At 40.3% G+C, this 10,704-nt stretch overlaps 1 protein-coding gene across 1 annotated transcript in view; it reads left to right on the forward strand.

Moving 5' to 3' along the window:
* tec (tec protein tyrosine kinase) overlaps positions 1–10,501 on the forward strand; it is a 51,389-nt gene extending 40,888 nt beyond the window's left edge. The window contains 11 exon segments of the mRNA XM_061710015.1: positions 601–663; positions 666–730; positions 733–765; positions 3,675–3,710; positions 3,712–3,901; positions 3,982–4,039; position 5,238; positions 7,555–7,594; positions 7,597–7,698; positions 8,565–8,719; positions 9,794–10,501. Coding sequence (XP_061565999.1) covers positions 601–663; positions 666–730; positions 733–765; positions 3,675–3,710; positions 3,712–3,901; positions 3,982–4,039; position 5,238; positions 7,555–7,594; positions 7,597–7,698; positions 8,565–8,719; positions 9,794–9,895 — 845 coding nt within the window. The 3' untranslated portion in view covers positions 9,896–10,501.
* Positions 10,502–10,704: the final 203 nt, after the last annotated feature.

Raw genomic sequence — 10,704 nt, forward strand, 5'->3', positions numbered from 1 at the left:
GAAAAAGCATGTTATTTTGACTCATTCAAATCATGATCTTGAAGTTTGCATCATAACTTCTTCGACCCACTTTTCTCCAGATTGTCGCTACGTTTCTCCATTTTCTGTTATCTCTTCTGTTATTTCCTTGTCTTTTCTTTCTTACTGCTATTTTTTATTTTTCTTCTTCATGCTACTGCTATTTTTATTTTTATTCTTCGTGACAGGGGTTGGCTTTGGTCTGGGAAGTTAAGTTCAGCATTCGCTTTAAAGATATATGGCGCCATCTAGCGGTGTGAATGGGTATAACGTCTAGACCCCGAATGTAAGACGACCCCCCACTTTTTCAGTCTTATTTCAATGCAAAAAACCCGTCTTATATTCGGGCCAATACGGTAATAATGTATAATTGTATAATAATGATGACAATGACTAGTATTAATATTGTTGTTCTTGTTATTACTGTGTTATATGCAGCGTTTACTTGTGCTCTCCGGGTGTGAAATCCTTATGTATTATGTGTTTTGTACTGTGTTGCATGTTTTACGTTGGACCCCCTGGAAAACGAGATGATTCATCTCCAGGGGCTCTCCGTTAATAAATGTGTCACTGCCCCGTCAGAGAAGTGGGAGATCAACCCCAGCGAGCTGACCTTCATGAAGGAGCTGGGCAGCGGCCAGTTCGCCTGGTGAGGCTCGGCAAGTGGAGGGCTCAGCACAAGGTGGCCATCAAGGCCATCAGGGAGGGGAGCCCATGTACGAGGAGGACTTCATCGAGGAGGCCAAGGTCTGATGTAAGGAGGACAGGAACACGGGGAGGACAGGGAATTAAAAGGAGGGGGGAAAGCCTTTTCTGCCCTCTGGTGGACACTTCCTGGCACTGCAGGAGATCAGTCCTGAATAAAAATGCAGATTTTCTCAATGAAATCTATTTAAAAATGCAAAAGATAATTGCATTGCAAACTTTTTTTTTTAGAACTTTATTTATAAGATTTTTCAATATATTTTAAGACAAAAACCCCACATATATCCTCCCTCCCCGGTTCTCACATACAAAGAAGATTTTTTTTTTTTATTTATCCTTTAATTATCCAGGAAAAGTCCCATTGAGATACAATATCTCTCCTGCCAGGGAGTCCTGGTCAAGATGGCAGCAGAAAAAATAAATTCAGTTTCATATAAAAGAAAATACATACAAGGACAAGTAACTTTACAAAAAAATAAAAACATATCAAAACAAAAAAACAAACAAACATAAAACATACAAGGATCAGAAAGCTAAAAAGAATTCATGGACAAAGAATGACACTTGATTAAAAACAATTACATTGTTCTGCAAAAAATTTATTTTAATATATGTTTGAACATGTTAAGATAAGGTAATAATAGCAATAAAACAGAGTATATGAACAAGGAAATAAAGATTAAAAAAAAAATACATTCATAAAATAATAACCACATTCCAAGTAACACTGTAAACATGACAAAAATAAATGCTAAGCTACATCATGGAAAGACAGGCGTATGGACAAATTCTAAGAAAGGGGACCAGGCCTTTATACATTTTTGGCGAGATTTGAATCTGTTGTATCTGAGCTTTTCTAAAGGTATAAAAGACATCACATCTTTGACCCATTTCGTGAATGTTGGGGGTTTTACAGATTTCCAATTGCGGAGGATAAAAGTCTCCGGGCTGTGGGAAGGAAGGAAGGAAGGAAGGAAGGAAGGAAGGAAGGAAGGAAGGAAGGAAGGAAGGAAGGAAGGAAGGAAGGGAAAAAAGAAGGAAGGAAGGAAGGGAAAAAAGAAGGAAGGAAGGAAGGAAGGAAAGGAAGGAAGGAAGGAAGGAAGGAAGGAAGGAAGGGAAAAAAGAAGGAAGGAAGGAAGGGAAAAAAGAAGGAAGGAAGGAAGGAAGGAAGGAAGGAAGGAAGGAAGGAAGGAATGGAAAAAAGAAGGAAGGAAGGAAGGAAGGAAGGAAGGAAGGAAGGAAGGAAGGAATGGAAAAAAGAAGGAAGGAAGGAATGGAAAAAAAGAAGGAAGGAAGGAAGGAAGGAAGGAAGGAAGGAAGGAAGGAAGGAAGGAAGGAAGGAAGGAAGGAAGGGAAGGAAGGAAGGAATGGAAAAAAAGAAGGAAGGAAGGAAGGAAGGAAGGAAGGAAGGAAGGAATGAAGGAAGGAAGGAAGGAATGGAAAAAAGAAGGAAGGGAGGAAGGAAGGAATGGAAAAAAGAAGGAAGGAAGGAAGGAATGGAAAAAAGAAGGAAGGAAGGGAGGAATGGAAAAAATAAGGAAGGAAAGAAGGAAGGAAGGAAGGAAGGAAGGGAGGGAGAAAACAAGGAAGGAAGGAAGGAAGGAAGGAAGGAAGGAAGGAAGGAAGGAAGGAAGGAATGGAAAAAAAGAAGGAAGGAAGGAAGGAATGGAAAAAAGAAGGAAGGAAGGAAGGAAGGAAGGAAGGAAGGAAGGAAGGAAGGAAGGAAGGAAGGGAAAAAAGAAGAAAGGAAGGAAGGGAAAAAAGAAGGAAGGAAGGAAGGAAGGAAGGAATGGAAAAAAGAAGGAAGGAAGAGGAAGGAAGGAAGGAAGGAAGGAAGGAAGGAATGGAAAAAAGAAGGAAGGAAGGAAGGAAGGAAGGAAGGAAGGAAGGAAGGAAGAAAGGAAGGAAGGGAAGGAAGGAAGGAAGGAAGGAAGGAAGGAAGGAAGGAAGGAAGGAATGGAAAAAAAGAAGGAAGGAAGGAATGGAAAAAAAGAAGGAAGGAAGGAAGGAAGGAAGGAAGGAAGGAAGGAAGGAATGGAAAAAAGAAGGAAGGAAGGAAGGAAGGAAGGAAGGAATGGAAAAAAGAAGGAAGGGAGGAGGGAAGGAAGGAGGAAGGAAGGAATGGAAAAAAGAAGGAAGGAAGGAAGGAATGGAAAAAAGAAGGAAGGAAGGGAGGAATGGAAAAAATAAGGAAGGAAGGAAGGAAGGAAGGAAGGAAGGAAGGAAGGAAGGAAGGAAGGAAGGAATGGAAAAAAGAAGGAAGGGAGGAAGGAAGGAGGAAGGAAGGAATGGAAAAAAGAAGGAAGGAAGGAATGGAAAAAGAAGGAAGGAAGGGAGGAATGGAAAAAAGAAGGAAGGAAGGAAGGAAGGAAGGAAGGAAGGAAGGAAGGGAAGGAAGGAAGGAAGGAAGGAAGGAAGGAAGGAAGGAAGGAATGGAAAAAAGAAGGAAGGAAGGAATGGAAAAAGAAGGAAGGAAGGAAGGAATGGAAAAAAGAAGGAAGGAAGGAAGGGAGGAATGGAAAAAAGAAGGAAGGAAGAAGGAAGGAATGGAAAAAAGAAGGAAGGAAGGAAGGAAGGAATGGAAAAAAGAAGGAAGGAAGGTATCCTTCAGTGATGACCTCTTCTAATATAAATAAAATGTGCAAATTAACCTGTGGTTGGAACATGCCACAAATTAGATACTATTGCAATTTTTTTGTAATAGTCAAACATTATATCAAAATGTAACAACATCTGCGTGGATTTAACGGAGAACAATAAATCAGCTTTACAAAAAAAACGTCATCAACGGGAATTTATCATTTTTACCGCGAGATGACAAATTCTTACCGTGGGGAATTTTTTAGACGGTATATCGTGAACGGTAAAATATCACCCATTCCTAATGGCCACACATGTTATTAAGACCAAAGTGTTTTCTCGACCAGTCTCCGTTTGCGTTGTCTCCCCAGAAACTGTCCCACCCTAAGCTGGTGCAGCTGTACGGAGGTCTGCAGCCAGCAGCAGCCCATCTTCATCGTGACGGAGTTCATGGAGCAGGGCTGTCTGCTGAACTTCCTGCGGCAGCGGCAGGGCAGCTTCAGCCTGGGCTCCCTGCTGAGCATCTGCCTGGACGTGTGCGAGGGCATGGAGCACCTGGAGGCCCACGGCTTCATCCACAGAGACCTGGTAACCGACAGTTCGGTCAGAACATAACAACTTGTTGCTGCTCATCCCCAGACCACTGAGTTGTGGAATATTCTTATTTCAGGCTGCCAGAAAACTGTCTGGTGAACGACGCTCTGGTGGTGAAAGTGTCTGACTTCGGCATGACCAGGTAGGAGGACGGACGTCACCGTAGGTTTTGGGTTTCTTTCAGTTAGAAATGTGTTAGAACAGGGGTGGCCAAGGAAGGAAGGACGCAAGGAAGGAAGGAAGGAAGGAAGGAAGGAAGGAAGGAAGGAAGGAAGGAAGGAAGGAAGGAAGGAAGGAAGGAAGGAAGGAAGGAAGGAAGGAAGGAAGGAAGGAAGGAAGCAAGGGAAGCAAGGAAGGAAGCAAGGAAGGAAGGAAGGAAAAAAAGAAGGAAGGAAGGAAGGAAAAAAAGAAGGAAGGACGGAAGGAAGGGAGGAAAGCAGGAGAGGAAAAAGGAGGAAGGAAGGGAGGGAAAGCAGGAGAGGAAAAAGGAGGGAAGGAAGGGAGGAAAGCAGGAGAGGAAAAAGGAGGGAAGGAAAGAAGCAAGGGAGCGAGGAAGGAAGGGAGGAAGGAAGGAAGGACGCAAGGAAGGAAGGAAGGGAAAAAATAAGGAAGGAAGGAAAGCAGGAAAGGAAGAAGGAAGGAAGGGAGGGATGGGAGGGAGGGAAGGACAGGAAGGAAGGGAGGAAGGACAAAAAGAAGGAAGGACAGGAGGAAGGAAGGAAGGAAGGAAGGAAGGAAGGAAGGAAGGAAGGAAGGAAGGAAGGAAGGAAGGAAGGAAGGAAGGAAGGAAGGAAGGGAGGAAAGAAGGAAGGAAGGAAGGAAGGAAGGAAGGGAGGGAGGAAGGAAGGAAGGAAGGAAGGAAGGAAGGAAGGAAGGAAGGAAGGAAGGAAGGAAGGAAGGAAGGAAGGAAGAAGGAAGGGAAAAAAGAAGGAAGGGAAAAAAGAAGGCAGGAAAGGAGGAAGGAAGGAAGGTGTTTAGCTATAAAATGTATAGGAATCGTTCAGTTTGTGATACAAGCATGAAATTTGGTACACAAATAGCCAAAGGTTTCCCCAAAAGATATGGACGTGGAGCCATCGTGAATTTTCAACATGGTAGAAGGAAGCTTCTGGCCAATTCCAATGTTTCAAATGTGATTTCTGCATCATAAATAATGACTGATTAGACACCAAGATCATCCAGATCAGTCACACAAATTATGGCTGCCATCTTTAAAAAATGGCGGCCATCTTGAATATTAAATGACAACTTTTCAATTATCCAAGAGACATTTACCAAGTACTATATGTGGGTAAATATGTCTAAAATATCATATTATGTCCCTAAGTCATATAAAAAAGAGTAGTTTCTGGCTTCCATTTTGAAAAATGGCTGCCCATGGGCGCCATGTTGAAAATTCAGTCCAGTCCAATTATTTTTGGAATGCCTTTGGCTATGTCTGTACCAAATTTCATGCTTGTATCACAAACTGAACGATTGTTTTGGTTATCTCCTGCACTATTGTGACTTTATTTGATGGAGCAGTGAAAGACAGACACGTAGGAAGTGGGGGGCAAAATATGCCGCGACTGGAATCGAACCCGCGTCGCTGTACAGGGGAAGGTTTACATAAGTCGCCTGATCAACCCGTTGAACCATACGGGCGCACGCGCTCGTGTTTGTGACGGAGATAACTTGGAGGGAAAAAAATCTACTCTCAAAATGGCAGGGAAAAAATACACGGCCAAATGAAAATATGAAGATGAACACAGGACGTTTTTAACAGAGTGGGAGAGTTTAATATATATAATATAAATTAATATTAATACATCACGCCAGGCCGTGGTATACGCTCATTATACACAGCTGAGCGGCGTCTCCAGCCAGACGCGAAGTGATGTGTTGCTTTTATAAAACGGGTATGTCGTTTTTAATTAACCTTTGTGCTGTCTTCAGGTCGAGGAAGGAGGAAGGGGAAGGGAAGAAGGAAGGAAGGAAGGAAGGAAGGAAGGAAGGAAGGAAGGAAGGAAGGAAGGAAGGAAGGAAGGAAGGAAGGAAGGAAGGAAGGAAGAAGGGAAAAAAGAAGGAAGGAAAGAAGGCAGGAAGGGAAAAAGGAAGGGAAAAAGGAAGGAAGGAAGGAAGGAAGGAAGGAAGGAAGGAAGGAAGGGAAGGAAGGAAGGAAGGAAGGAAGGAAGGAAGGAAGGAAGGAAGGAAGGAAGGAAGGAAGGAAGGAAGGAAGAAGGAAGGGAAGAAGGAAGGAGAGAGCAGGAGGAAAGAAGGACAGGAAAATTAGGTCATTTTGACCCGAAGACAGTACAAGGGTTAATCAGAAATACATATTATCCAGTAAAAATAGCCCCACTGTGGAAAACAATAGTCCATGTCTCCAGATGTAGCTCTGCATGTCGTCTTTTTTCGAGACAGGAACTCCTCAATCCATCCATCCATCAATTAGCTCTCCCAGAGATCAAAGTTTACTGTCAACATGCCTAATTAATTGTTAACAAAAATAAAAAATAAACTTTAACACAGCTACTTTTTGCTACCTGCTGTAACTGTCAAAAAATATCTAACAGTTGGTTGTTGTCATGGATACAGTGTTGCTTCCCTGACGGGGAATGATGTGCCGTCATACTGTAAGGCTTTAGAATAGAAGCCGTGGTATAAGCTCATTATACCACAGTTAACAACCAATCAGATTGCAGGATTTCACCTTTCCGTTTTATAATGGTATTTTTCTGTCTCAGAGAGAGCAGGGAGGGAGGGATCATGGGTAGTTGATGTGGCTCTTTGCAGTAACACAGTAACCAGTACTGGAGTTGAGGGGGGATGAGGGGGGATGAGGGGGGATGGCATCCCCCCCTGAAATAAAAACGGTCCAAATCATCCCCCCTGTAAAACTGCATCCCCCCTTTCCATCCCTTATGTCATTTCATCAATGAATGTGGTTTTACTGCTATTTCAACATTTAGAGTCATCACCAGAAAAATAACTCCAGAAAAATAACTTATTTGACAATTTTCACCTGTTTCAAGTAAATTTTCACTTGAAATAAGTAGGAAAATCTGCCAGTGGGACAAGATTTATCTTCTCATTACAAGCAAAAAAATCTTGTTCCACTGGCAGATTTTTCTACTTATTTCAAGTGAAAATCTACTTGAAACAGGTGAAAATTGTTGTTTTTTCCAGTGATGAGTCTTGTTTTAAGTGTAATGATATTTTTTTACTAAAATGAGGACATTTGAACTAGAAATAAGACAAATATTCTTGTTAAGATTGTGAGTTTTTGCAGTGATCCATGTTACTTATCCTGTGAAGGACAGGGTCATATTGATAAGTTCAGAAAACTGTTTTTTATTGTTGTGTTTTGATGTATTTGATGTAAGCCAGTGGATATTTAAAGCTTACAGAAGGCTGCATTTAACTGCTGCTATGTCATTCCTGCAGTATTTCTGCAGGTGTTTTGGTCACTGCTATTATTTGTAATATATTATATTATTTGTAATCAGCACAAATTATCTGTCCCCATATGATAAAATCCACCACCCCCCTGATTCTTTTTTACAACTCGAGTACTGACAGTAACCAATCGTTGCTCTTAGCCACCGACTGGTTGGCCACCCCTCTGTTAGAAGGTAGAAAGACCCCGGTAACGTTGCGTACGTGCTGCCATCGTAGGTACGTGTTGACGACCAGTACACCAGCTCCTCCGGGGCAAAATTCCAGTGAAGTGGTCGCCGCCCGAGGTCTTCAACTTCTGCAAGTACAGCAGCAAGTCGGACGTCTGGTCCTTGCGGTGAGCAACACTCACGTGCTGGGGGGGTCGAACTCCTTTTTTCTCTACATTTCAACTTTTTCTCGACATTTCGACTATTTTTCTCGACATTTCGACTATTTTCTCGACATTTCGACTTTTTTCTCGAATCTTGACATTTCGACTTTTTTCTCGACATTTCGACTGTTTTTTCACAAAATTTTGACTTTTTTCTCAACATTTCGACTTTTTTCTCGAATGTTGACATTTCGACTTTTTTCTCAACATTACGACTTTTTCTCGACATTTCGACTTTTTTCGCGATATTTTGACTTTTTTTTCACGAAATTTTGACTTTTTTTCTCGACATTTCAACTTTTTTCTCAACATTTCGACTTTTTTCCTGAAACTTGACATTTCGACTTTTTTCTCAACATTTCGACTTTTTTCTCGACATTTCGACTTATTTTTCACGAAATTTTTTACTTTTTTATCGACATTTCGACTTTTTTATCAACATTTCGATTTTTTTCGAATCTTGACATTTTAACTTTTTTCTCGACATTTCGACTTTTTTTTCATGAAATTTTGACTTTTTTATCGACACTTCGACTTTCTCGACATTTCGACTTTTTTCTCAACATTTCAACTTTTTTCTCTATTTCAAACTTTTTTCTCAAAGTGCATAATGAAAAAAAAATATCCCTCCTCTAAAATATTATTTTTATTTTTCTCCTGCCTGGCTCTGATACACTTCCGTAGATTCGCGTAACAAAAAGAGTCATGTAGAAAGACATTAGCAGCTCCATTTTTTGCGGCTCCAGACATATTTGTTTTGTGTTTTTGGTCCAATACGGCTTTAAAACATGTTGGGTTACGACCCTGGTCCAGACGGAGCTGCTCTCACACAACCTGCCTCGCTTGTGTCCAGGAGTGTTCATGTGGGAGGTTTTCACCGAGGGTCGCATGCCGTTTGAGATGAACCTCAACCACGAGGTGGTTACCATGGTGACCAAGGGTCACCGCCTGTACAGGCCTAAGAAGGCCACGCCCGGCTTGTATGACGTCATGCAGCTCTGTTGGTGCGAGGTAAGAAAAAAAACTGACCCAGGCCAGTTGCTTTAGTTTAGTTTAGTTTAGTTTATTGGTCTTTTCGATTTTCCAAAACACAAATAACCCAAAGTACAGGTGTAAATCAGGTGTAAAAAATATATATATAATTATATACAATTTTACTAAAACCAAGGACCAAAAGATGTAGACTGAAGCCTAAGCTTATGACGCCGACCCTTTTCACAAAGGAAATGTTAGCTTTTATAAACTAGTGCATTGTCATTAATGAATATAATTCATACAGTATGTAAGCAATAATACAATAATACATACACATACACATACCTACACTTTGACATACATACATACATACATACACACACGCATACTATGTATATGTATATATATATATATATATATATATATATATGTGTATATATATATATATATATATATATATATATATATATATATATACATATATATATATATATATATATATATATATATATATATATATATATATATATATATATATACATACACACATAAATTGAAATTGCTTTTATTTTTTCCACATTCCATTTAAATTTTTTCCATTTTCGGTCTATTTTGGTTTTAATTTTTGAGAATTTGGTTTTAAGCATTTTATGCAAATGTAACCCAAGACGGTATATAAAGTAAAGAAATATAGACAATTTATGCAATTATAACTGAAAACTTTAATGTTTTCATACTTTTAAACATATTTAAAAGCAAAAACATGGCACCAGTTATTCTGGTGTCCAACAAACATTCATTTTTTGGGCATAAATTAAAAAAATACCAAAAGTTGTGATAGAATCATGAAAAAAAATCGATCTTTAGACATTCAAATTGATTTTTAGGAATTAATATAAGAATCAATTTAGAATCGGATATCGATTTTTTTTTTTCAACACAGGCCTAATTGATAATACAGTGCTAATGATTCCCAGCAACGTCTTGTTCTAACAATTTCTTTCACTAGAGGTTAACGTTAAAGGAATCTTTTGAATATGGTTTTCATCATCTGAATTCAGATGGAACTGCAGTTTTAAGTGTGAACTAACAACTTGTTTTTCTCTGCAGAAACCGGAGGAGCGTCCGTGCTTCTCGCAGCTCTGCGTCGATCTCTCCGACGCCCTGGAGAGCGACGCCCTGCCAAACCTGACCGCACTGTTGCCGTGGTAACCTCCCACCCAAACGGAGACGGCAGACGCCTCCAACGCAACGGTGCTCACCATTTCACAACGGCCAACCAACGCGATGGAGCCGTTAGCTCGGAGGTTAGCTAGTCTGCTGAGCCGCCGTGGATCCGTCAAAGGGCGAGAAGCCTCAGGAACTGCTTTTACGAAGCTTCGCTTTCCATCCGGTCGTGTGAATTCTTCTCAGGACAGTTTAGGGATCTCACCAAGTAACAAGAAGAGATTATTTGTGTTTCTATTGAATTCAATCACATCATTGATTATTAATATTAAAGTACTTTCCAGGGGAAATTCATGATTTACTTGTTCATTTTTGTACAATTCACTTCAGACGGAGAAAAAAATCTTAGTTATTTGGGCCACATTCCTGTGTTGAACATGGGAAGACTTAGTTTCAATCCGGAGGCCCAACTCAAGCCAAGCATCAATTTCTTAACATTGGCCGCATAGTTTGAAACAAAGGAACCTCCATAACGACTCAAAGCCCCGCCGGCTTTGCATCTACAGCCCTGGTGATGAGGAATAAAACCTCATTGGGCATAAACCCCAAAACGCAGGCCGTCAATTGGGTACGGCTAAGGTACGGCAGCCGCCACACCTCGGCTTCAGGGGAAAATGTAAATGTTTGTTTTTAAATAAATTTATGGAATTACTCTGTGTCTATTTGTATTGATTATTCTATTATTTAATACATATAAAACATAAATAACAAATGACATTTTGACTTTTTCTCGACATTTCGACTTTTTTCTCAACATTTCAACTTTTTTTTTATGAAATTTTGACTTTTTTCTC

This window comes from Cololabis saira, chromosome 20 (assembly GCF_033807715.1).
Source record: "Cololabis saira isolate AMF1-May2022 chromosome 20, fColSai1.1, whole genome shotgun sequence".
NCBI lineage: Eukaryota > Metazoa > Chordata > Actinopteri > Beloniformes > Belonidae > Cololabis > Cololabis saira.